Source organism: Salmo trutta, chromosome 31, assembly GCF_901001165.1.
Source record: "Salmo trutta chromosome 31, fSalTru1.1, whole genome shotgun sequence".
NCBI classification, from domain to species: domain Eukaryota; kingdom Metazoa; phylum Chordata; class Actinopteri; order Salmoniformes; family Salmonidae; genus Salmo; species Salmo trutta.
In genome coordinates, this window is record NC_042987.1 from 38,975,899 (window position 1) to 39,003,635 (window position 27,737).

The 27,737-nt window shown below is 44.3% G+C and overlaps 1 protein-coding gene and 3 non-coding genes across 4 annotated transcripts in view; 3 read left to right on the forward strand and 1 right to left on the reverse strand.

The window, feature by feature from the left end:
• Window positions 1–258: 258 nt before the first annotated feature.
• Window positions 259–340, forward strand: trnas-cga (transfer RNA serine (anticodon CGA)). The gene has a single exon. It is a non-coding gene; the product is annotated as a tRNA-Ser (tRNA).
• A 947-nt stretch (window positions 341–1,287) lies between these two features.
• Window positions 1,288–1,369, forward strand: trnas-cga (transfer RNA serine (anticodon CGA)). The gene has a single exon. It is a non-coding gene; the product is annotated as a tRNA-Ser (tRNA).
• Window positions 1,370–3,265: 1,896 nt separating this feature from the next.
• Window positions 3,266–3,347, forward strand: trnas-cga (transfer RNA serine (anticodon CGA)). Its single transcript has one exon. It is a non-coding gene; the product is annotated as a tRNA-Ser (tRNA).
• Window positions 3,348–9,696: 6,349 nt separating this feature from the next.
• fbxl7 (F-box and leucine-rich repeat protein 7) overlaps window positions 9,697–27,737 on the reverse strand; it is a 65,657-nt gene continuing 47,616 nt past the window's right edge. Inside the window, exons 3-4 of the mRNA XM_029726545.1 lie at window positions 13,658–14,293; window positions 9,697–11,433 (exon numbers count right to left, since the gene is read on the reverse strand). Of these exons, the coding sequence (XP_029582405.1) occupies window positions 10,697–11,433; window positions 13,658–14,293 (1,373 nt within the window). The 3' untranslated portion in view covers window positions 9,697–10,696. The remainder of the gene's footprint in view (window positions 11,434–13,657; window positions 14,294–27,737) is intronic.

Below are 27,737 nucleotides of genomic sequence, written 5' to 3' on the forward strand. Positions count from 1 at the left end.
GAAATCCAATGGATTCTCCACGCGAAGGTTTGAACCCTGCTCGCAGTGCTTTGACAAAGCAGTCTTTATTTTTAACATATCATTGGGCCTTGATATGGATAATGTGTGGACTTGTCCTTTGATTCAAGTGCTCAGAATGTATCTTCCATGACAAACATTTCAAGTAGGTACTTCAGTAGCGATGATCTGGACGTTTTACAGTTAAAATGGACGGAACGAGATAGCGGACTGGTTAGGGCGTGGTAGGTAACAGAGCAAGCTGTGATGGCCGAGAGGTTAAGGCGTTGGACTCGAAATCCAATGGGGTCTCCCCGCGCAGGTTCGAACCCTGCTCGCAGCGTTATGAGAAACCAGTCCTCATTCTGAACATATCCTTGGTGACTTGATATGGATAATCTCTTTAATGCATGGACTTGTCCAGTGACTCAAGTGCTCAGAAGACTTTTGTCTTTGTGTGAGCTTATTCAGAAAGCTGTGATGGCCGAGTGGTTAAGGCGGGATTTGACACAATAAGATCAATATGTCGTGCAATCAAGTTTACCATTTTGCACCAATGATGTCTGTTTCCAAATCCCAATCCTTTTACTTGCATTCCAACAGCTGCAATGGCCGAGTTCTTTAGACGTTGGACCTGAATTTCAATGGGGTCTCCCCACCCATGTTCTTACCTTGCTCGAAGCATATAGCCCACTTCTGCTTTCTCCTCATCACTTTCCTTAGATTCCTAATGCTGCGATGGCCAAGTGGTTTAAGCATTGGAATCGCAAATCCAATGTGGTCTCCCTGACCAGTTTTCAACCTTGCTTTCAGGACGATGATAAAGCAGACCTTTAATACTTGGATCTATCTCCTCTGAATTTAAATTGTCCTTAATTTATGGGCTCGTCCAACGATTGAAGTGCTCAGAAAATAGCTAATTTCACTTTGCTTGAAAAAAATGTCAATTAGGCAGTTGAATTAGAATACTTTTGTACTTGTGTGAGCTAACTCAGAAGGCAGTGATTGCAGAGTGGTTAAAGCATTGGACTCGAAATCCAATGGATTCTCCACGCGAAGGTTTGAACCCTGCTCGCAGTGCTTTGACAAAGCAGTCTTTATTTTTAACATATCATTGGGCCTTGATATGGATAATGTGTGGACTTGTCCTTTGATTCAAGTGCTCAGAATGTATCTTCCATGACAAACATTTCAAGTAGGTACTTCAGTAGCGATGATCTGGACGTTTTACAGTTAAAATGGACGGAACGAGATAGCGGACTGGTTAGGGCGTGGTAGGTAACAGAGCAAGCTGTGATGGCCGAGAGGTTAAGGCGTTGGACTCGAAATCCAATGGGGTCTCCCCGCGCAGGTTCGAACCCTGCTCGCAGCGTTATGAGAAACCAGTCCTCATTCTGAGCATATCCTTGGTGACTTGATATGGATAATCTCTTTAATGCATGGACTTGTCCAGTGACTCAAGTGCTCAGAAGACTTTTGTCTTTGTGTGAGCTTATTCAGAAAGCTGTGATGGCCGAGTGGTTAAGGCGGGATTTGACACAATAAGATCAATATGTCGTGCAATCAAGTTTACCATTTTGCACCTATGATGTCTGTTTCCAAATCCCAATTACTTGAATTCCAACAGCTGCAACGGCCGACTTTTTCAGACGTTGGACCTGAATTTCAATGGGGTCTCCCCACACATGTTTTAACCTTGCTCGAAGCGTATATAGCCCACTTGTGCTTTCTCCTCATCTCTTTCCTTTGATTCCCACAGCCGCAATGAGCAAGTGGTTTAAGGGTTGGAAATGAAATCCATTGTGTTCTCCCCGTACAGTTTTTAAAGCTGCTCGCAGCGCATTGACAAACCAGTCTATATTTGTAACATGTGACTTGATATGGATAATGTGCTAAATGCATGGACTTGTCCTTTGATTCAAGTGCTCAGAATATATATTCCTTGACAAACAGTTCAAATAGGCTCTTTAGTAGATAGTCTAGTCTTTACCAAAGTAAAATGGACAGAATGAGATAGCCGACTGGTTAAGGCCTGGTAGTTAATACAGCGAGCTGCGATGGCCGAGTGGTTAAGGCGTTGGACCTTAAATCCAATGGGGTCTCCCTGCTCAGGTTCGAACCCTGCTCGCAGCGCTATGGCAAGCCATTCTTTGTTTTTAACATATACTTGGTGACTTGATATGGATAATGTCCTTAATGCATGGAATTGTCCAGTGATTCAGGAGCTCAGAATATATCTACCTTGACAAACAGTTGAAATAGGCACCGCAGTACAGATACTGTTATTTGTGTTAGATTTACGATGGAAAATCTGAGAGAGCCAGGTGGTTAAGTCCTCGGATTTGAAACCCAATTGGGTCTCCCTGCTCTTATTTAAATCTTACTCTCAGTGAATAGTCCACTTGTACTTTCTCTGCACATAGTTTTTTGACTTGCACATTAAACTTTTAACCTTTGAAGGCTTTGGAAAGGACAGAGGTTATTTGGCACAATAAGATCAATATGTCGTGCCATCAAGTTTACCATTTTGCACCAATGTTGTCTGTTTCCAAATCCCAATCCTTTTACTTGCATTCCAACAGCTGCAATGGCCGAGTTCTTTAGACGTTGGACCTGAATTTCAATGGGGTCTCCCCACCCATGTTCTTACCTTGCTCGAAGCATATAGCCCACTTCTGCTTTCTCCTCATCACTTTCCTTAGATTCCTAATGCTGCGATGGCCAAGTGGTTTAAGCATTGGAATCGAAATCCAATGTGGTCTCCCTGACCAGTTTTCAACCTTGCTTTCAGGACGATGATAAAGCAGACCTTTAATACTTGGATCTATCTCCTCTGAATTTAAATTGTCCTTAATTTATGGGCTCGTCCAACGATTGAAGTGCTCAGAAAATAGCTAATTTCACTTTGCTTGAAAAAAATGTCAATTAGGCAGTTGAATTAGAATACTTTTGTACTTGTGTGAGCTAACTCAGAAGGCAGTGATTGCAGAGTGGTTAAAGCATTGGACTCGAAATCCAATGGATTCTCCACGCGAAGGTTTGAACCCTGCTCGCAGTGCTTTGACAAAGCAGTCTTTATTTTTAACATATCATTGGGCCTTGATATGGATAATGTGTGGACTTGTCCTTTGATTCAAGTGCTCAGAATGTATCTTCCATGACAAACATTTCAAGTAGGTACTTCAGTAGCGATGATCTGGACGTTTTACAGTTAAAATGGACGGAACGAGATAGCGGACTGGTTAGGGCGTGGTAGGTAACAGAGCAAGCTGTGATGGCCGAGAGGTTAAGGCGTTGGACTCGAAATCCAATGGGGTCTCCCCGCGCAGGTTCGAACCCTGCTCGCAGCGTTATGAGAAACCAGTCCTCATTCTGAACATATCCTTGGTGACTTGATATGGATAATCTCTTTAATGCATGGACTTGTCCAGTGACTCAAGTGCTCAGAAGACTTTTGTCTTTGTGTGAGCTTATTCAGAAAGCTGTGATGGCCGAGTGGTTAAGGCGGGATTTGACACAATAAGATCAATATGTCGTGCAATCAAGTTTACCATTTTGCACCAATGATGTCTGTTTCCAAATCCCAATCCTTTTACTTGCATTCCAACAGCTGCAATGGCCGAGTTCTTTAGACGTTGGACCTGAATTTCAATGGGGTCTCCCCACCCATGTTCTTACCTTGCTCGAAGCATATAGCCTACTTCTGCTTTCTCCTCATCACTTTCCTTAGATTCCTAATGCTGCGATGGCCAAGTGGTTCAAGCTGTGATGGCCGAGTGGTTAACTAAAACATTAAATAGAGCACTGCATAATTGAATGGTCTCAAAACAGTTTACAGAGGGGAAATAAAAAGTAAGAACAAGAAAAAAAAAAAACATTAAACACTATGAAATTATAAGCAGTTTTATAATGGATTAAATTAATGCAAACTTTTCCCACTGAGTATCTACCTATTAGGCAGCGCTTTAGCCTCTTTTAGAATCCGAGATTGAAATACATACACTCGTCTCTAACATGTAGGCTCAGCATTCCCGAACAGTACCATTACAATTAATAATGTTGAACAAACTTCATTTTAACTTACTTTACCTGTTGTCCGTCGATTTTGTCCCTATGTCGGAGGTAGTAATCTGATACAAAATATCCAAAGGGAAAGCGCTATCAACCCAACTTTCAGTACACTGGTCTGTATATCTCCGGATTTATTTTCAATAATGACATAATTCGCACACGACAAACACTTGCGCAATATGGCCGAGCCTAACCGAACAACAGACTGAATGTTGTCACACTCAATCAGCTGGCAAATTTTACAAACACTTCCAGCTGATTGCGAGGAAATGCTTTGGTCAACTGCCTTCGGTTATATTTGTCTATTTACATATTGTGCATCACCTGCATGGGTCAGGAGATTGAAAATACAAGTGACAGTTTAGCTAACGAGATTGCAGTACGATAGATAGAAAGTGTAAAAAAAAAAAAAAGGACCGATGCTTGCCTAAACGTCAGACTGTTACCATGTTTACCCCGTGGCTATTCAGTCTGAAATAAGTCTGTCGAAAAAAATGACTTGAGTCTCTACGAGGCAGAATGTTGAATAAAATTATATTTACACTTACTTGACCTGTTGTACATGCATGCTGTTGGTCCATTTGATGGTAGGTGGAGGGGATAGGGTATCCGCAGGAAAGTGCTGTTTACCCGACTTTTTGCAGCGCTGTAGGTTATGTTAACTTGTTAAACTTACCAGTAATGAAGCTTTAAATACCCTTGTATTTGACGTGGGCGTCCAACCACCTCATTTTACAGCAAGTATCCATGCATCCCGCTGTGCTGCTCCTTTGGGAAATCTATAAGCTTTCATTTCTGTCAATAGGTTTATTCCCGATCGTCGGGAGCACCCCACCACCGAACAACATTGACCAAAGCTTTTTAGTCTCTGCATGGCCCTAAATGTCCCAATATTACTAGCCTAATTCTAGGAGGTAGCTAGATACTATTTTTTGACTTTCTTTAGCTGTTGGTTTACATTCGCACCGGACGTTTTCTGGGAACAACGGTTGCGGAATACTTCCGTACATAGCTCCTTGAAAATGGTTTCCAACTGAGCGATATCATTTCCCGCCAGTGTTGCCAACTCCTCAGTAAGGAAAGTAGCTATTGGCTGTCCTAAAAGTCGCTAAATGACGTCATCACCTAATTTGCATAACAAGCCATGTGCATGTAATTGTGATGGACGCTGTAGGAGAGAGGAATAATGTCGTGGGAGAGACAAAAAAGTGAGTAAAAAAACACCCTAAATATGTTTCGAACTACAAATGAACTTTCTTCTGTCGATTCTTCTTTTTTTTAATGTCACAATTCCAACCCTCCTCCTTTATCCTGGCTTGGGACCGGCAAAAGTGACCCAAAAGAGACACTGGCAGAGTTAATAAATAAATAAAAGCTAAGTATTTTATTTTGTTGTTGTTTTGAGTTTAGTTTTCTTAACCTCTCTTGGGTAGGGGGCAGTATTTTGACTTCCGGATGAAGAAGGTGCCCAGAGTAAACTGCCTGCTACTCAGTCCCAGAAGCTAAGATATGTATATTATTAGTAGATTTGGATAGAAAACACTCTGAAGTTTCTAAAACTGTTTGGATGATGTCTGTGAGTATAATAGAACTCATATGGCAGGCAAAAACCTGAGAAAAATCCAACCAGGAAGTGTGGGAAATCTGAGGTTTGTAGTTTTTCAAGTGATTCCCTATCCAGTATACAGTGACTTAGGGTTCATTTCGCACTTCCTAAGGCTTCCACTAGATGTCAACAGTCTTTAGAACGTTGTTCCATGCTTCTACTATAAATAGGGAGAGAATAAGAGCTCCTGGAAGTAGATGAGTGAGAAAATGACATGAGCTCAGTGGCGCGCACTCACATGAGAGTTAGCTGTGTTCCTTTTCTTTTTTGAAGACAAAGGAATCGTCCGGTTGGAATATTCTGGAAGATTTATGATAAAAACATCCTAAAGATTGATTCTATACATCGTTTGCATGTTTCTACGAACTGTAATATAACTTTTTTGACTTTTCGTCTGAACTCACTGCGCGAGCACAGTGGATTTGGATTACTCGACTGAACGCGTGAACAAAATGGAGGTATTTGGACATAAAGGATGGACTTTATCGAAACAAATGAACATTTATTGTGGAACTGGGATTCCTGGGAGTGCATTTTGATGAAGATCAAGTGAATATTTATAATGCTATTTCTGATTTTAGTTGACTCCAAAATGGCGGGTATCTGTATTGCTTGTTGTTGTTGTCTGAGCGCTGTACTCAGATTATTGCAAAGTGTGCTTTCGCTGTAAAGCTTTTTTGAAATCTGACACAGCGGTTGCATTAAGGAGAAGTGTATCTATAATTCTTTGAATAACAGTTGAATATTTTATCAACGTTTATTTCTGTAAATTGATGTGCTCATTCACCGGAAGTTTTTAGGAGGCAAAACATTTCTGAACATTACACGCCAATGTAAAATGTTTTTTTTTTTTATATAAATATGAACTTTATCGAGCAAATCATACATGTATTGTGTAACATGAAGTCCTATGAGTGCCATCTGATGAAGATCATCAAAGGTTAGTGATTAATTTTAGCTGTATTTCTGGTTTTTGTGACGCCTCTCCTTGCTTGGAAAATGGTTGTGTGGTTTTTCTTGTCTAGGCGCTGTCCTAACATAATCTAATGTTATGCTTTCGCCGTAAAGCCTTTTTGAAATCGGACAATGTAGTTGGATTAACGAGAAGTGTATCTTTAAAATGGTGTATAATAGTTGTATGTTTGAGAAATTTGAATGATGAGATTTCTGTTGATTTCTGTCAAGCCGTTTACGCATCCATTTTGACCCTTAACTTCGATAAATCCAACGTATGCACCACACAGAACACACTGCAACTGCCTCTCCAACGCAATGCCACAAGGCAAACGCAGTGTTCCATTGAAAACGAATGTACTTCTGGTGTACCAATATGCAAAACACTGTCGGTGTGATCGAAGCGTTTCGTACGCTAATCGCGCAGCTAGTGACTTGTTGACTGATGTACTACTGTAGTAGGAGCACTGGGACAGAATCAGCTGCTTTCTTTCACATAATGGAATACACACAGATCTGTAATCAAAACTACTAGACTGGTCATGAAACCTGAATTAAGGTCAATAATATGAACTGATCAGGGGCATATCCATTACACCAATTCTGTTGCTAAACGTTTCTTAAACAGAAGAAAAAGGGGGCGGGACCTACCTTTATTTGTCCTATAGAAACTCTTGTTTTAGTTGCAAAACGTTTCAACTGTTTCGACTAATAATTGCACCCCTGAAGTCTCACTGCCATGCTATTTTGGATGTAGTTAGCACATTCACCACTAGGTGGCAGAACTTGACAGGTTTCAGCAGTACAAAGGCGATGGGTTATGTAAAGTTGAGAAATGTGATTGTACTTGTTTATGTAGACCTTAAAACAGGAAAAATGTAATAATAAAATACATATATAAAATAAAACACCAATTTGATTATTTGTGGGCATGTGGTGGTCGATGTAATGCAGAGAAAGGAAGCATGGTATTCTTTGTTCTGGGTTGTTTGATTCAGTTCAATCTACACATGTGTTCCAGTCACAGCAATACCATCTGATGTATGACACCATTTAATACAACCACCCACACGATAGTAGTGTTAAATGGTGTGAGAACGTGACTGAATGTTTAAACACTTACTGTAACTAATTCCAGCATGCAAAGTGACTTGAAAATCACCCCGTTTCCTCTCCCAGTGCTCGTGTGACTGAGATGACATGGATGAAATGAGGATTTGAGGGGTGGAGTGAGACAGTGGATTGGTCTAAAGAAACTCATGACATTCAGTGACACAATCGTACTCACTCACTCTCGTGCACACGCACACACACACCCACACCACCATTGTAGAGTGTCTTGGGTCACAGGCTAGCTCCAGTCACAATGTGTGGGCCAGGATGTTTGTGAGGATTTTCAGAGCCACCAAGGGGCATAATAAGGGGCATAATAATAACTCTCTGATCTGTAGAGCAGCCAAGGGGCATAATAACTCTGATCTGTAGAGCAGCCAAGGGGCATAATAATAACTCTGATCTGTAGAGCAGCCAAGGGGCATAATAATAACTCTCTGAGCTGTAGAGCAGCCAAGGGGCATAATAATAACTCTGATCTGTAGAGCAGCCAAGGGGCATAATAATAACTCTGATCTGTAGAGCAGCCAAGGGGCATAATAATAACTCTGATCTGTAGAGCAGCCAAGGGGCATAATAACTCCATGATCTGTAGAGCAGCCAAGGGGCATAATAATAACTCTGATCTGTAGAGCAGCCAAGGGGCATAATAACTCCATGATCTGTAGAGCAGCCAAGGGGCATAATAACTCTCTGATCTGTAGAGCAGCCAAGGGGCATAATAATAACTCCATGATCTGTAGAGCAGCCAAGGGGCATAATAACTCCATGATCTGTAGAGCAGCCAAGGGGCATAATAACTCTCTGATCTGTAGAGCAGCCAAGGGGCATAATAATAACTCCATGATCTGTAGAGCAGCCAAGGGGCATAATAACTCCATGATCTGTAGAGCAGCCAAGGGGCATAATAACTCTCTGATCTGTAGAGCAGCCAAGGGGCATAATAATAACTCCATGATCTGTAGAGCAGCCAAGGGGCTTAATAATAACTCCATGATCTGTAGAGCAGCCAAGGGGCATAATAACTCCATGATCTGTAGAGCAGCCAAGGGGCATAATAACAACTCCATGATCTGTAGAGCAGCCAAGGGGCATAATAACTCCATGATCTGTAGAGCAGCCAAGGGGCATAATAACTCCATGATCTGTAGAGCAGCCAAGGGGCATAATAATAACTCCATGATCTGTAGAGCAGCCAAGGGGCATAATAATAACTCCATGATCTGTAGAGCAGCCAAGGGGCATAATAACTCCATGATCTGTAGAGCAGCCAAGGGGCATAATAACTCCATGATCTGTAGAGCAGCCAAGGGGCATAATAATAACTCCATGATCTGTAGAGCAGCCAAGGGGCATAATAACTCCATGATCTGTAGAGCAGCCAAGGGGCATAATAACTCCATGATCTGTAGAGCAGCCAAGGGGCTTAATAATAACTCTGATCTGTAGAGCAGCCAAGGGGCATAATAACTCCATGATCTGTAGAGCAGCCAAGGGGCATAAACACACCTATGAATGCAGGTCACCGTTCCAGACAGAGTTTCATGGCGAGCTCCTTAGTGTCTCTTTAGTTGGTAATGTTTAGCATGGACCATTTCCTGAAATGTTTAAACAAAAAAATATATATATAATTTGTGTAAACCCAATATGGATGTGATCAGCACCACTTACAAAAATCAGAAAATGAATTATTAGACACATAACAGTAATTCATTCTGCAATGAAAATACAAAATAAAACGTATTCATGACAGACGTTGACTAAGGTGCGGGCTTTACCCTTGTTTATGAAGAACAAATCTTACTCCTCAATGATGTCTGAGGGCAGAAAAATCATGAATTCCTGATAATTGCACATATTCATTTTAACATTAAGTAGCATCTCTGTTTGATTGCATACTAGTTCTATAATAATAATAATGATGATTTTGAGACATACCTGACTCAGAGGCCATCCTCATTTAGGACATTATTTTATTCCACTATTATGTCAATAAAGAAAAGAGAAGTGAACACACTTGTTCTAGTGATTGTCTGAGCATAGTTAGTGTACACAATTCTTTAACAAAATGGAAATGGACATTGAAAACCCACACTTCACTAACCAAGGACATGATGGTAGGATTGTCTTGCATTTAAAAACTGCAGACGAATGACATGTAAACAATGAATAAGAGCAGATTTTAGGCTCTAGTTGAAAAGCCAACATAAAAAAAACCTATCTAATAGGTTAAAAAGGAAATACAGAACGTTTGCCTCTGGGGGTGCTCTTGAGCCAAATGGGGTCCCCCTTAATGTACAGAAATATTGCTCATCGATCACCTCATTGGACAGGAAAGGTGCACACCTCTCCACGGCATGAGTAGAAGCATATTGTTAATTAAAACTAAGGGTTTTATGTGGTTTCATGAGTTAAGAAATGGACTAATGTTCTATCATATGAACTGTACAGCCTCTTTAAGCAGGGTGGAATGACTGGGAGTTACTGGACCCATGACTATATTGCCCACAAGCACTGCCAACTGAAAGGGAGACCTCTTCAGTGGAATGTCACACGCGAACCTTTGACACAAATCATTACTCATAATTAAATTGCATTCCATTTCAAATTCTTGGCCTGACGAGATAGTGACAAGATACTGAGAAAGAGCTGAGTTTTTCATGCTATTATAGTTGTTCCTTTCAAATGAATATACACTAGTGTTTTATTATATACTAACAGCAGTCATCTGCTTAAAACTGATCCCTTTAGAATTAAAATATGTTCTTAAAAACATACATTTTTGAAAGTTGGGAAACAGTTTGTAGTGAGGGAATAGGGATGAAAAAAAATAACTTAAAAACAGTCTTATGAGTGCTATAATAACAACTATGATAGATTGTCATGTGCATATTACATTATGTGTAGGTGTGGGATACAGGCTTCAGTTTGTAGCCCATTTCCCCCCCCATCTCCTCAGAAAAAGGCCGGGTTTGTGTGCTCGATGACGCAGCGCTTGCAGTGGCGCTTCACAAAGCGCAGTGCGTCCAGTGGCGCGTCGCAGTCCTGCACGTTGAGCAGCTGCAGGTCGAAGCAGTTGGCCGCCACCACTTGCAGCCCGCGGCCCGTGATGCTCTCGCACGACTTGAGACTCAGCCGCTTCAGATTGAAGCAGTTGAGCGCCAGCAGTTCCAGGCCTGCATCCGACACCAGCGGGCACTTCCCGATGTCCAGCGACTTTAGCTTGGGGCAACTCTTGGCCAGGTACTCCAGGCCATGGTCCGTGAGCCCCTCGCAGCCCCGCGCATTCAGGTATCGCAGCCGTGAGCAATACTTAGCGACATACCGAACCCCGACGTCAGTGATCTTTCCACAATGCGCCACGCTCAAGTAGCGCAACCGGCCTTCAAGCTTGGCGATCTCGCGCAGGCCGAAGTCGCTGACGTAGCGGCAGTCGCTGACGCTGAGCTCGCGAACGGCGGGGCAGTAGATGACCAGGTAGCGAAGGCCCTCGTCGGTGAGGCGCATGCAGCGCCGCAGGTAGAGGTGGGTGAGCTGGGTGCAGTGGGCGGCGATGGTGTGCAGGCCTTCGTCCTCCAGGGCCAAGCAGTCAGTCATGTCCAGGTAGCGGATGGAGATCTGCTGGCCATGCATTGGTGATAGTTTAAGGGATACCTCCCGCGTCAGACTGATGCAGGTCACCTTGGAGCAGCCTTGAGAGAGAGAGAGAAAGAATGAAAGAGAGAGAGAATGTAGTATTTAGGTGTATTCAGGATTTAGAGAGCGTGTCAAAACTACCAAAAAACAAAAACAAAAGTGAAATACAGTCCACCACAGAACCCATTTCTTACAAAACAGTCCCAACATTCAGAGCATAGCTACTTTCTTAAGGCCCACTAATTACATTTTATGGAATGCACATGTCAGGTATTCCATGTCCTGTCTAACGTCACGTAAGAGACCATTCTACTCCTGTTTGTTTTAATTCCCAGAGCGATATTAAAACCAGAAGTCATGAGCATTGAGATCTGCTACTGATCTACAAATGGAAAGCAGCACGGCGCTCCATATTGGGTGGGGGGCGAATTAAAACAAACACAACGAGAAGTAGGGGACACGCCCAGGTTTTCTGGTTCCACCCTTTTGCATATATTTTTCACGAGAACATGCCGGATGTTTTTAATTGTGACTGGCCACAGCCTTTCTTCTTTCACCAGGCCATCCCTTCCTGAAAAAAACATTATGTTGAGTTGAGCACCTTTAAAAGGCTTCTCTTTCCTTCCTCCTATAACCTCTCTTGTGCAGACTGAAACGTGGGATGCCCAGTTGAGAGGAAGGTACGACAGCTCTGAGATAGCAAGAAGAGCGATGTTTGAACATTCGGGAAAGTGCTGAGCTGCCAAATAGGTTAGTTGATGGTCTTGCCTTTCGGAAGTGTATGAAAGCTATGAAGTGGATGGAATGGTTTTGCATCTAGGGGAAACATCTGAGATGTGTTACTCCACTTTGTTTCTGAACATTTTTCTTCCATTTGAGGCCTAATGAACAGAACCCAGATTCCTTCAACAGAGGGAACTCCAGCTGACCTATGACACGCACCGGGACGGCAACAATCTACTCCGGCAGGAAGAAGGGCACAGGAAGTGGGAAATAAAACACCAGGAAAGAGACTGAAGTCGCATTCCATTCCCATATTCCACGGTCCTCCTCTCTGAAAACACTGGAGACAGTATGCAGTGAGAGTGTAGATAGAGAAATACTGTGGCAAACAACACTGGGCTCTGGACAGTTTGTACCACAGAGAACATAGGAAGTTTGTTGGGTTGTCTCAGCAGGAGACCTGGGTCAAATACATACTGGTATACATGTAACATTTGCGGTGCACTTATCTTGAGATTTGCACTTTTAGGAGTATTCCATTGGTTCGTTCCATTGTGCCAGGAAAACTAGTAATTGAAAGTATTAAATAATGACATTTGACACGCAGTATGTATTTCCCCTAGGTCTGCAAAGCCGGGTTGACTTGGACGAGGTATTAACTCAAAGAGACCCTTTTCACAGAGCTAGTCAAATTAGGGTCGTGTTATAAGCCTACATGTATTTTGACTAATCTTTCATAGATTAGTCATTTGACTCATGTCAGGTTTTCAGCATGGGAAATAATACTAATATGTGAACGCATTATTCAAAGAGTAGGTCTTTGAAGAGATGAGAGAAGAACATTCCAGAACATTGTGATCCTGTACGTCCTACATGTTGTAATGTAAACAGAGATAACGGCGGGGGGAGTCCTGGGAGTGGGAGGGACAGTCAGAAGTAGTATTCATTACTGCTAGCCCCTGGTTCCTGAAGAACAGGAGAGCTAGGTCATAGGTCATACTTTAGGAATGTACCACCTTACCCAAGGTTGCTCTGGTTTGTCTTCTTTAAAATAACAACTCACAAGTTATTTCAATGTATCCCTTCCGTACTGGGAAATTAGTGCAAAGAGGTGGCCTTGCTGTATAGGAGACTACCTCTCCAAGAGGAAGGTTGGCACCTTAGATACATTAGTCACCATAATGATTTCTGTATGGGAGACTACTTCTCCAAGAGGAGGGTTGGCACCTTAGATACAGAAATCATTATGGTGATTAATGTATGGTGAGACTACTTCTCCATGATGAAGGTTGGCACCTTAGATACATTAGTCACCATAATATCTCTGAGCAGCATTTATTTTATTTTTTTTAAGGCAGGAGGAGGGTAAGTGTACTTTTCTTTCTTTCACACACAGTTTTTTATTTGTGGCACTGATTCTGCTGACAGCGGGTATTGGTCTACTTGTGATAACTGTAATATGTGGTGGGGTTTTTTTCTCCTACTGAACCTAGTGAATTCACTTGACAGTAAGTCTGCTAAATGATTAAAATGTTCAACGTAAATGTAGATGTTTACCTGAAACGTCTAGATGCTCCAGATTGGGGCAGCGCGACACCACCTCGAACACGGCGTCATTGGACACGTTATAGCAGCCCGCCACCTCCAGGCGGCGCAGCTCGGGGCAGCACTGGGCCACCGTGAGCAGCCCGCGGTCCGTCAACCTCCGGCACCCGCTCGCCACCAGGGTCTCCAGCATCAGGCACACGTTGGGCGTGTCCTGGCAGAGGCGCCGCGTCAGTACCCGCAACGCCCGGTCGACGTGGAGCACGTCCCCCGTCAGCCGGATGCTCCGCCACAGCCGGGGATCCCACGCCAGGTTGTACCAGCGGCGGCAGACGCGGGCGCAACGGCAGAGCTGGTTGGTGGGCAGGCGGGCAAAGACGTCCAGGAAGATGTGGTCCGGCAAGAGGTCGATGGGCACCGATGCCCCCTGGTGGTGGTCCCGGGTGGCGCGGCGGCGTGAGTGGGTGGCGGAGAAGAGAGGGGGAGGGGAGGTGGCGTGCACCATGGCAACCGTCTCAGAGGAGGAGGTGGAGGAGGAGCTGTTGAAGGGGGCCGACGGGGGGAGGAGAGGAGAGAGAGGGTGGAGGTGAGGAGGAAGGATGAGAGCAGGGCTGGGGGTGCTCAATGTCCGCATGCTCAGGTCCGAATCTGGGTGGGAGAGAAGGGGAGAAAGAAAGAGAGAGAGAGAGAGAGAGTGGGTTAATTGTTGCCTCTGTGTGTGTGAAACAACATACTGTCAGGTGACCAATAGGAATGACTCTCTTTGTTCTCTGTGGCATCAGAGTGCTCACCCTGAGTTGACCTTATAGACAGCAGGGCTGCCTTTAGTAAGAAAAAACATACTGCAACCATCAAATAAACTAAATGATCACCCATAATGTGTAACCACTGACTACATCATGGATGGCTGCTGTATCCATTGTACCCAGATAACCACTGTAGACCATGTAGACCATGAATCAAAATTAATTATTTCCTACAAACCATGAATCAAAATGAATTATTTTCTACAGACCATGAATCAAAATGAATTATTTTCTACAAAACATGCATTAAAATGATTTATTTCCTACAAACCATGAATCAAAATGAATTATTTGCTACAAACCATGAATCAAAATGAATTATTTTCTAAATTTCTAAACCATGTTCGGGTAATTTGTACTACAGTAAATTAGGTATGAAAACAGACAGGTCCCGTCTATTATGGCCGTGGGCCGGAACTCTGCAGCGGTCCTACAACAGTCATGTCTATGCATCTGTTACAAGACATCCTTGAAGGTACTTTTCCCCAATGGTCACTTACATAACTCATCATTATCATTAAAGTCATTAGAGTTATGTCTAAATTGGTTAGGTTTTTGTTTAAATGGTCGTCCCAAAGTTGTCTGTCTATAAATCAGTATTTTCTGTCTATCTGTCTCATTGAGGTACTATAATTAGTCTGTCTGAATATCTGTCTGTTAGATGCTAAAGTACAGGACTGTTTTGCTAGCACAGACTGGAATATGTTCCGTGATTCTTCCAATGGCATTGAGGAGTACACCACATCAGTCACTGGCTTTATCAATAAGTGAATCGAGGACGTCGTCCCCACAGTGACTGTACGTACATACCCCAACCAGAAGCCATGGATTACAGGCAACATTCGCACAGAGCTAAAGGGTAGAGCTGCCGCTTTCAAGGAGTGGGAAACTTATAAGAAATCCCGCTATGCCCTCCAACAAACCATCAAACAGGAAAAGCGTCAATACAGGACTAAGATCGAATCTGACGCTCGTCGGATGTGGCAGGGTTTGAAAACTATTACAGACTACAAAGGGAAGCACAGACGCGAGCTGGCCAGTGACACGAGCCTACCAGACGAGCTAAATAACATCGATGCTCGCTTCGAGGCAAGTAACACTGAAACATGCATGAGAGCACCAGCTGTTCTAGAAGACTGGGATCATGTCCTCCGCAGCTGATGTGAGTAAGACTTTCAAACAGTTCAACATTCAATAGGCCGCAGGACCAGACGGATTACCAGGACGTGTATTCCGAGCATGCGCTGACCAACTGGCAAGTGTCTTCACTGACATTTTCAACCTCTCCCTGTCTGAGTCTATAATACCAACATGTTTCAAGCAGACCACCATATTCCCTGTGCCCAAGAACACTAAGGTAACCTGCCTAAATGACTACCGCCCCGTAGCACTAACGTCTGTAGCCATGAACTGCTTTGAAAGGCTGGTCATGGCTCACATCAACACCATTATCCCAGAAACCCTAGACCCACTCCAATTTGCATACTGCACCAACAGATCCACAGATGATGCAATCTCAATTGCACTCCACACTGCCCTTTCACATCTGGACAAAAGGAACACGTGAGAATGCTATTCATTCACTACAGTTCAGCGTTCAACACCATAGTGCCCTCAAAGCTCATCACTAAGCTAAGGACCCTAGGACTAAACACCTCCCTCTGCAACTGGATCCTGGACATCTTGACAGGCCGCCCCCAGGTGGTAAGGGTAGGTAACAACAAATCCGCCACGGTGATCCTCAACACTGGGGCCCCTCAGGGGTGCGTGCTCAGTCCCCTCCTGTACTCCCTGTTCACTCATGACTACATGGCCAGGCACAACTCCAACACCATCATTAAGTTTGCTGATGACACAACAGTGGTAGGCCTGATCACCAACAACGATGAGAGCCTATAGGGAGGAGGTCAGAGACCTGATCGTGTGGTGCAAGGACAACAACCTCTCCCTCAACATGATCAAGACAAAGGAGATGATTGTGGACTACAAGAAAATGAGGACCGAGCACGCCCCCATTCTCATCAACGGGGCTGTAGTGGAGCAGGTTGAGAGCTTCAAATTCCTTGGCGTCCACATCACCAACAAACTAACATGGTCCAAGCACACCAAGACAGTCGTGAAGAGGGCAAGACAAAACCTATTCCCCCTCAGGAAACTGAAAAGATTTGGCATGGGTCCTCAGATCCTCAACAGGTTTTACAGCTGCACCATCGAGAGCATCCTGACGGGTTTCATTACTACCTGGTATGGCAACTGCTCGGCCTCCGACCGCAAGGCACTACAGAGGGTAGTGCGTACGGCCCAGTACATCACCGGGGCCAAGCTTCGTGCCAACCAGGACCTCTATACCAGGCGGTGTCAGAGGAAGGCCCTAAAAGTTGTCAAAGACTCCAGTCACCATAGTCATAGACTGTTCTCTCTGCTACCGCACGGCAAGTGGGTGCGGAGCACCAAGTCTAGTAGGTCCAACAGGCTCCTAAACAGCTTCTACCCCCAAGCCATAAGACTCCTGAACAGCCAATCAAATGGCTACCCAGACTATTTGCATACCCCCCCCCATCTATAATTACTGACTGTCTGTCTGTCTGTCTGTCTGTCTGTCTGTCTGTCTGTCTGTCTGTCTGTCTGTCTGTCTGTCTGTGTCTCATTAAGGTACTATAATTACAGTCTGTCTGTCTGTCTCATTGAGGTACTATAATTACGTCTGTCTGTCTGATTGAGGTACTATAATTACTGTCTGTCTGTTTCATTGTGGTACTGTAATTACTAATTACAGTCTGTCTGTCTGTCCATCTGTTTTTTTGTGGTACTATAATTACAGTCTGTCTGATTGAGGTACTATAATTACTGTCTGTCTGGCTGTGTCATTGAGGTACTATAATTACAGTCTGAGGGTCTGTCTTTTCTATCTGTCAGTCAGTCAGTACGTCTTTCTAATACATTTACTCAACCAAGTTGTGTTTAGCGAGTTAAAAAGCCCAAGTGTTTTCACTCCCATGGACTTTTTCTACATGTCACATGTTTGGTGGATGTGTTTCTGTAGGTACATGAAATTTGACCACTTGCTATTTTTGATATTGGAGTAGGCTATCTTCAAGCCATTCTCACCATGTCAGGACCAACACACAATGGTGTTCACCAGCCATAAACAAGTTCAAGGCCCATTCATGTGAATATACTATTATAGCCACAGCAATGAGAACCAAAATCTTCCCTCTTTTTCATTTGTCATGGAGATTAGTATTCCAGACCCTTCTGAGGTTTATCCCCACACACTGATGAAGAACACAGGCACAACGTCTGACAAAATGCCCTCGAAATGTCAAGTTCTCCAGACTGAAACTAACAAAATGGCCTCGAAATGTCAAGTTCTCCAGACTGAAACTAACAAAATGGCCTCAGCAGCAACATGTTTTTTCTTTTCTCCAATTAGGCCAACAACTATCTTTTTGAAATCTTGAATAAAGATTAATTCCACCAAATCCAACACCAGAATCGTTGCATAGATAGAACAATTATAATCCAATGAACTGGCGTACCTTGAACCAGGCCAAGCATTCCACGCCGAACAAGAAGTGCCGTGTAGTGCTGTGATAGTCTTTTGTGATAGTTCAGTAAATGACCCGAAACAATGTAACCAACAATTGCATTGTTTCAGTCCTTTAATTTTGATCATGAATAGACGACGTAGTAGGGATGACTGGACAGTTAATTTAGGTGCAATGGACCAGGAGGAAAGTCTTCATCAAACATTGTGGAGAAAAAACACACGACCAAACACATAAGCTACTGTACATGTTCTACTTTGACAGCCAAAAAATATTGTGGCACACTCTTGCCTTTGTAGCAAAATAAGAAAAAAAATGCAGTCTATTGTTATGGTCCTGTTACGTATGCCTGCCATGTATTGGGTGTGCGCTTACCATCCCGTGTATGAGCTCACACAAATTCATGACGTACCGACTGTTAGACTACGCCTCAATTTGCCACAGGCTTGCTAACCTGCGTGGACATCACAGCAGAAGGAGTTTTGAAGTAAATGTTGCTATTATTGAGTTTTGTATGGTCTCATTTTCTTATTTTATTTCACCTTTATTTATTTATTTGACGCAAACACAGCTTATAGGGGCAGCTAAAGACAAGAACAGGACCTTCTCAAAGCCAACTGGTTTGAATACACGAAAGGTGATTTTGTATGAGAAAAAAGGCGCATCTGAGATATAACCGTATATATATATATATATAAAAAAACAAAAAAAAACAACCAGTTTTACTGATCTCAAAAGACGTCAGTTGAGAATGCAAAATAATGCCATTTTCTCAACCAACACAGAAGGTGTGGGAGTCCTGCAAACACTCAACTTAATCTAAGGCTAGTTGACCATGTCCCCGTATAGCTAGTTAGTAGCTACACTGTGTGATTTTTTTATTTTTTATTTCACCTTTATTTAACCAGGTAGGTAGTTGAGAACAAGTTCTCATTTGCAACTGCGAACTGGCCAAGATAAAGCATTGCAATTCAACACATACAACAACACAGAGTTACACATGGAATAAACAAAACATACAGTCAATAATACAGTAGAACAAAAGAAACAAGAAGAGTGCAAATGAGGTAAGTTAAGGCAATAAATAGGCCATGGTGGTGAAGTAATTACAATATAGCAATTAAACACTGGAATGGTAGATGTGCAGAAGATGAATGTGCAAGTAGAGATACTGGGGTGCAAAGGAGCAAGATAAATAAATAAATATTGTATGGGGATGAGGTAGGTAGATAGATGGGCTGTTTACAGATGGGCTATGTACAGGTGCAGCCATCTGTGAGCTGCTCTGACAGCTGGTGCTTAAAGCTAGTGAGGGAGATATGAGTCTCCAGCTTCAGAGATTTTTGCGGTTCGTTCCAGTCATTGGCAGCAGAGAACTGGAAGGAAAGACGACCAAAGGAGGAATTGGTTTTGCGGGTGACCAGTGAGATATACCTGCTGTAGCGCGTGCTACGAGTGGGTGTTACTATGGTGACCAGTGAGCTGAGATAAGGCGGGGCTTTACCTAGCAGAGACTTGTAGATAACCTGTAGCCAGTGGGTTTGGCGACGAGTATGAAGCGAGGGCCAACTAACGAGAACGTACAGGTCGCAATGGTGGGTAGTGTATGGGGCTTTGGTGACAAAACGGATGGCACCATGATAGACTGCATCCAGTTTGTTGAGTAGAGTGTTGGAGGCTATTTTATAGATGACATCACCGAAGTCGAGGATCGGTAGGATGGTCAGTTTTACGAGGGTATGTTTGGCAGCATGAGTGAAGGATGCTTTGTTGCGATATAGGAAGCCAATTCTAGATTTAATTTTGGATTGGAGATGCTTAATGTGAGTCTGGAAGGAGAGTTTACAGTCTAACCAGACACCCAGGTATTTGTAGTTGTCCACGTATTCTAAGTCAGAGCCATCCAGAGTAGTGATGCTGGACAGGCGAGCAGGTGCGGGCAGTGATCGGTTGAATAGCATGCATTTAGTTTTACTTGCGTTTAAGAGTAGTTGGAGGCTACGGAAGGAGAGTTGTATGGCATTGAAGCTCGTCTGGAGGTTAGTTAACACAGTGTCCAAAGAGGGGCCAAAAGTATACAGAATGGTGTCGTCTGCGTAGAGGTGGATCAGAGAATCACCAGCAGCAAGAGCAACATCATTGATGTATACAGAGAAGAGAATCGGCCCAAGAATTGGACCCTGTGGCACCCCCATAGAGACTGCCAGAGGTCCGGACAACAGGCCCTCCGATTTGACACACTGAACTCTATCAGAGAAGTAGTTGGTAAACCAGTGAGGCAATCATTTGAGAAACCAAGGCTGTCGAGTCTGCCGATAAGAATGTGGTGATTGACAGAGTCGAAAGCCTCGGCCAGGTCGATGAATACGGCTGCACAGTAATGTCTCTTATCGATAGGGGTTGCAACAATTTCGGCAGATCATTTTAGGAAGAGAGGGTCCAGATTGTCTAGCCCGGCTGATTTGTATGGGTCCAGATTTTGCAGCTCTTTCAGAACATCAGCTATCTGGATTTGGGTGAAGGAGAAATGGTGGGGCATTGGTGGGTTGCTGTGGAGGGTGCCGGGCAGTTGACTGGGGTAGGGGTAGCCAGGTTGCAAAGCATGGCCAGCCGTAGAAAAATGCTTATTTAAATTCTCAATTATAGTGGATTTATCAGTGGTAACAGTGTTTCCTAGCCTCAGGGCAGTGGGCAGCTGGGAGGAGGTGCTCTTATTCTCCATGGAGTATACAGTGTCCCAGAACTTTTTTGAGTTAGTACTAGAGGATGCAAATTTTTGTTTGAAAAAGCTAGCCTTAGCTTTTCTAACTGCCTGTGTATATTTGTTCCTAACTTCCCTGAAAAGTTGCATGTCACGGGGGCTATTTGATGCTAATGCAGAACGCCACAGGATGTTTTTGTGCTGGTCAAGGGCAGACAGGTCTGGAGTGAACCAAGGACTATATCTATTCCTAGTTCTACATTTTTTGAGTGGGGCATGCTTATTTAAGATGGTGAGGAAGGCACTTTTAAAGAATCACCAGGCATCATCTACTGACGGGATGAGGTCAATGTCATTCCAGGATACCCTGGCCAGGTTGATTAGAAAGGCCTGCTCGCAGAAGTGTTTCAGGGAGAGTTTGACAGTGATGAGGGGTGGTCGTTTGGTCGCGGACCCATTACGGATGCAGGCAATGAGGCAGTGATCGCTGAGATCTTGATTGAAAACAGCAAAGGAGTATTTGGAGGGCGAGTTAGTTAGGATGACATCTATGAGGGTGCCCGTGTTTACAGATTTGGGGTTGTACCTGGTAGGTTCATTGATAATTTGTGTGAGATTGAGGGCATCAAGCTTAGATTGTAGGATGGGTGTTAAGCATGTCCCAGTTTAGGTCACCTAGTAGCACGAGCTCAGAAGATAGATGGGGGCAATCAATTCACATATGGTATCGAGAGCACAGCAGAGGGAGGTCTATAGCAAGCGGCAACAGCGAGAGACTTGTTTCTGGAAAGGTACATTTTTAGAAGTAGAAGCTCGAATTGTTTGGGTACAGACTTGGATAGCAATACAGAACTCTGCATGCTATCTTTGCAGTAGATTGCAACACCGTCCCCTTTGGCAGTTCTATCTTGGCGGAAAATGTTATAGTTAGCGATGGAGATTTCAGGGTTTTTGGTCGTTTTCCTAAGCCAGGATTCAGACACGGCTAAGACATCCGGGTTGGCAGAGTGTGCTAAAGCAGTGAGTAAAACAAACTTAGGGAGTAGGCTTCTAATGCTAACATGCATGAAACCAAGGCTTTTACGGTTACAGAAGTCAACAAATGAGAGCACCTGGGGAGTGGGAGTGGAGCTAGGCACTGCAGGACCTGGATTAACCTCCACATAACCAGAGGGACAGAGGAGAAGTAGGATAAGGGTATGGCTAAAGACTTAACGAACTGGCCGTCTAGCACGTTCGGAACAGAGAGTAAAAGGAGCAAGTTTCTGGGCATGATAGCATAGATTCAAGGCATAGTGTACAGACAAACGTAAGGTAGGATGTGAGTACATTGGATGTAAACCTAGGCATTGAGTAATGATGAGAGAGATATAGTCTCTAGAGACGTTTAAACCAGGTGATGTCATCGCATATGTAGGAGGTGGAACAACATGGTTGGTTAAGGCATATTGAGCAGGGCTAGAGGCTCTACAGTGAAATAAGACCGTAATCACTAACCAGGACAGTAATGGACGAGGCATATTGATATTAGAGAGAGGCATGCGTAGCCAAGTGAACATATGGGTCCAGTGAGTGGTTGGGCTGACTGGGTACACAACGATTCAGACAGTTAGCAGGCTGATGCTAACAAGCTAACAGTTAGTAGGCCGGGGCTAAACAAGCTAGCAGTTAGCAGACCAGGGCTGGCAAGCTAGCAGTTAGCAGACCGTGTTAGCAAGCAAGCAGTTGGCAGACCGGGGCTAGCAGTTAGCAGACTGGGGCAAGCAAGCTAGCAGTTAACAGACCGGTGCTAGCAAGTTAGCATTTGGGGGACGTCGTGATGGGGGTAAGTCTGTTTTTGTCTCTTCGTGCGGTGACGTCGATAGACCAGTCGTGGAATTAGTAGGGTTCCAAGTAGCTCTAGGTAGCTAGTAGGCCGCGGTTAGCAGAATGGGCCTTCAGCGGACATCGTGCCTGAGGGGCCTGTTGGAATCTTCGGGCAGATTATGTCGATATTCCAGTCGTAGAGGATCGGCGGGGTTCTGTGCCCCGTACTGGCAGTAGAAGGGGTCCGGATATTGTAGCCCAGAGGTGGGCTTCGGTGGTAGCACAGGAGCCCTGTCCGGGCTAGCTTCAGGTTAATTGGAAACGCTAGCCAGGAGTAGTCACCCGGGATTGAGGTTAGCTAGTTGCAAAGCTCCAGATGGAAATGTTCAGAGTTTGTGGTAGGAATCCGGGGATATGGGGGAAAAAAATAGGTCCGTTATATGCTCTGGTTTGAGTCACTTTGTTCGAACTGGCGAGAGCTTTCCGAGCTAAAGGTTAGCTGATGACCGCTAGCAATGGTTTGCTGACTGATAGCTGGTAGCTAGTTAGCTGGCCAGCTTCAGTTGAGGGATTCCAGATCCAAAGTAAATAGAAATACTTTAGAAAAAAAAAAACAGATCCACGCCACATTGGGTGAGGCGGGTTGCAGGAGAGTATTTAGAAGTTGAGGTTTAGGAAAATATTTTTAAAAGATATGCGAGAAAAAAAAGATGTAAAAAGATATATACAAGGGACACGACAGGACAAAGAAAGACGTCTGACTGCTACGCCATGATGAAGTCGGCCCTTTCACCATTTTAACCCTCAATAGTCAAGTTCAGGATTTGGTTAGAGGGTAAGGTAGCATATGTCCTAGATCTGTGCTTGTGAAAGCCTTCAACGAGCGTCAGCCAAGTTGTTGCTTACAGAGCAAAACATATGAGGATGGATGAAAAAAAGGACTTCTGAGCTAAAAAGTAAGAACGATAGATCTGTTGACCAACCGTTCTTGAAGATTGAGAAATAAGGACAATATCATGCCTGTCATGTGATACATCTACAATATGGCAATTATAGCACTCAATGAAAATGGAGCAAAGAAATATGGACTCTTTCATCTCACGAGAGCTTTAACAGTAATTGCTCCAAAATACGAGAAGCAACTGAGATTGCAAGCTTATCTCACATACTGAACCCATTGTTGCAGTCTGTAAAGAATCTTTCCTCCTCTTTGAAAGTCGAAAATTAGATGTTTTGAGCGTGGGGCCAAAGCTACAACAATTCTTCGGGTGGGCTCCTTGAGTCCTGTCGTGAAGGTGAGTTAAGAAGAGGTCAAGCCTGTTGCTTACTTTCAAGAAGTTTCCATGGAGGTGTGTGGTCAGCAGAAGCTTTACTCAAAGCATTGGATGTGTGTAAGCATGGGCTATTAGAGGGAGTTTTCCACTCTTTTCTTCCAACAGCTGTTTCAATTAAGGTTAATCCTTTAATCCACGAAAGGAGGTAAAGAAGTGTACATTTAGGGAGAATGGACAGAGAATTGGCACACAGGACATGTCATTCTTACAGACCTAGGACATCATGCTAACTTGAGACCTACTATATAGGAACTAAAACACTATATTGTTCCCTCTGTTTGGTGCTTTATAAATTCTTAAAAGGTAGGCCTATCCACAACGGGACAGTCCCCGTATGTTTGGCATTTCCCCCTCTCTCGCTCTCTCTCTCTTTCAATCATTTCATCTCTGTTTCTATATCTCTCTCTCTCCTCTCTCTGGTGTCTTTGAACAAAATTCAAAGCTACCCTTCTGACATATCTCCAGCTCTGACAATCATGATCACTTTCCTCGGCAACTCTAAAAAGAAATTCAGAGGCCTGATAGCCTATTGAGTTTCACCAAAAATGCCTCATATGTTTTGCATAAAGAGAAACAGACAGTGATTTCACAGGTCGTTATTCACACAGAGGCTTGACCCATTGGTTTCTATGGTAACCTGACTCACCACATCACCCTGGCTAACAGGCTAGTAGGAGGTAGGAGACTCACCACAGCACCCTGGCTAACAGGCTAGTAGGAGGTAGGAGACTCACCACAGCACCCTGGCTAACAGGCTAGTAGGAGGTAGGAGACTCACCACAGCACCCTGGCTAACAGGCTAGTAGGAGGTAGGAGACTCACCACAGCACCCTGGCTAACAGGCTAGTAGGAGGTAGGAGACTCACCACAGCACCCTGGCTAACAGGCTAGTAGTAGGTAAGAGACTCACCACAGCACCCTGGCTAACAGGCTAGTAGGAGGTAGGAGACTCACCACAGCACCCTGGCTAACAGGCTAGTAGGAGGTAGGAGACTCCCCACAGCACCCTGGCTAACAGGCTAGTAGGAGGTAGGAGACTCACCACAGCACCCTGGCTAACAGGCTAGTAGGAGGTAGGAGACTCCCCACAGCACCCTGGCTAACAGGCTAGTAGGAGGTAGGATACTCACCACAGCACCCTGGCTAACAGGCTAGTAGGAGGTAGGAGACTCACCACAGCACCCTGGCTAACAGGCTAGTAGTAGGTAAGAGACTCACCACAGCACCCTGGCTAACAGGCTAGTAGGAGGTAGGAGACTCACCACAGCACCCTGGCTAACAGGCTAGTAGGAGGTAGGAGACTCCCCACAGCACCCTGGCTAACAGGCTAGTAGGAGGTAGGAGACTCACCACAGCACCCTGGCTAACAGGCTAGTAGGAGGTAGGAGACTCCCCACAGCACCCTGGCTAACAGGCTAGTAGGAGGTAGGATACTCACCACAGCACCCTGGCTAACAGGCTAGTAGGAGGTAGGAGACTCACCACAGCACCCTGGCTAACAGGCTAGTAGGTGGTAGGACACTCACCACAGCACCCTGGCTAACAGGCTAGTAGGAGGTAGGAGACTCACCACAGCACCCTGGCTAACAGGCTAGTAGTAGGTAAGAGACTCACCACAGCACCCTGGCTAACAGGCTAGTAGGAGGTAGGAGACTCACCACAGCACCCTGGCTAACAGGCTAGTAGGAGGTAGGAGACTCACCACAGCACCCTGGCTAACAGGCTAGTAGGAGGTAGGAGACTCACCACAGCACCCTGGCTAACAGGCTAGTAGTAGGTAGGAGACTCACCACAGCACCCTGGCTAACAGGCTAGTAGGAGAGACCTGTATCCTAGAAACATACTGTTCTCATAAGAAACTAAGTCACTGTATGGTGGTGTCACAATGGAAAAGCAAGCGCTTGGAGGGAAATGACCCGTCTCGGAAGTAACTTCTGATTTCTATTAGCTTTATCCTGTTCTCAACATGCAATTGCCCTACCTTCAGATTTTCCTCTTTTTTTTTTTAAAGTACACTTTGTTTATTTAAAAATATATCATTTTATTTTGGTTTTCAGACAGAACAAAAAATATCTGTATACAAAGAAAACAAACAACTTAACATTCCTCAGTCATAGACCCACTAGATCAGGGGTGTCAAACTCATTACATGGAGAGCCTAGTGTCTGCCGGTTTATGTTTTTTCCTTTCAATTAAGACCTAGACAACCAGGTGAGGAGAGTTCCTTACTGAGACCTAGACAACCAGGTGAGGGGAGTTCCTTACTGAGACCTAGACAACCAGGTGAGGAGAGTTCCTTACTGAGACCTAGACAACCAGGTGAGGGGAGTTCCTTACTGAGACCTAGACAACCATGTGAGGAGAGTTCCTTACTGAGACCTAGACAACCAGGTGAGGAGAGTTCCTTACTGAGACCTAGACAACCAGGTGAGGAGAGTTCCTTACTGAGACCTAGACAACCAGGTGAGGAGAGTTCCTTACTGAGACCTAGACAACCAGGTGAGGAGAGTTCCTTACTGAGACCTAGACAACCAGGTGAGGGGAGTTCCTTACTGAGACCTAGACAACCAGGTGAGGGGAGTTCCTTACTGAGACCTAGACAACCAGGTGAGGGGAGTTCCTTACTGAGACCTAGACAACCAGGTGAGGAGAGTTCCTTACTGAGACCTAGACAACCAGGTGAGGAGAGTTCCTTACTGAGACCTAGACAACCAGGTGAGGGGAGTTCCTTACTGAGACCTAGACAACCAGGTGAGGGGAGTTCCTTACTGAGACCTAGACAACCAGGTGAGGGGAGTTCCTTACTGAGACCTAGACAACCAGGTGAGGGGAGTTCCTTACTGAGACCTAGACAACCAGGTGAGGAGAGTTCCTTACTGAGACCTAGACAACCAGGTGAGGAGAGTTCCTTACTGAGACCTAGACAACCAGGTGAGGGGAGTTCCTTACTAGTTAGCGGCCTTAATTCATCAATAAAGTTTTGAGTGAAAACCTGCAGACACTCAGCCCTCTGTGGAATGAGTTTGACAAGTGCACTAAACTAAACATGACGTTGGCGGGGACTTAATGCCCAATCTTCAACATAAAGACAAAAAAATACAAAAAATGAAGACAAAAACCAACAACTCATATGTACATACATTTCAACAAACATTAAAGACATCACACTTGCTCAGACCCATATGCTCCCATCTCGTTCGTACCCATCTCGTTCGTACCGGACATCTCAGGTGCTTGTAACACTTTATACCATATGGCTTCAAATTGCACTATTTAGTTTCTCTCTGTAGGCCAAATGTTTTCAATATTTAAATAATAATGCATTTGATTCATCCACTGTCTTAATGATGGAGTATAATTTGATTTCCAATTAAGTATTTTCTTTCTTTAATTGAATGACGAGATGGTCCAACCCATTGGGTATATCACCGTACCCTTGAAATATGCAGATTAAAAGTACATTTACATTGTAAAACATCTGACAGCCATCTTTCTAACTCGTAACTTTAGAACTTCATAGAACTCCCAGAAGGCATGAATCATTGAGTCATTCTTAGTTTTACACTTAAGACATGACTCTGCCTTTGTGCTGTAGAATTTGTGAATTTTGTCTCTTGTATAATACATTCTGTACACTAGTTTATACTGGATTAAGCATTGGATCCAGTAGGGGGAGTGAACCAGGGCAGAGTGACCGCACTCCAGGCAGAATGTTGATGAACTGGAACTCGGCTTGTGTCGATGACTACAGTGTTTCCGATCAGTCCCTATGGCTTCTTCTCTGGATGTCCTTTCCTTGCGCACGCACGCACGCATGCACACACACACACACACAGAGAGCGAGAGAGAGCATTGCAAGAAGAACCCCAAGAGCTCCGGCAGCCGGCGAGGGCCGGC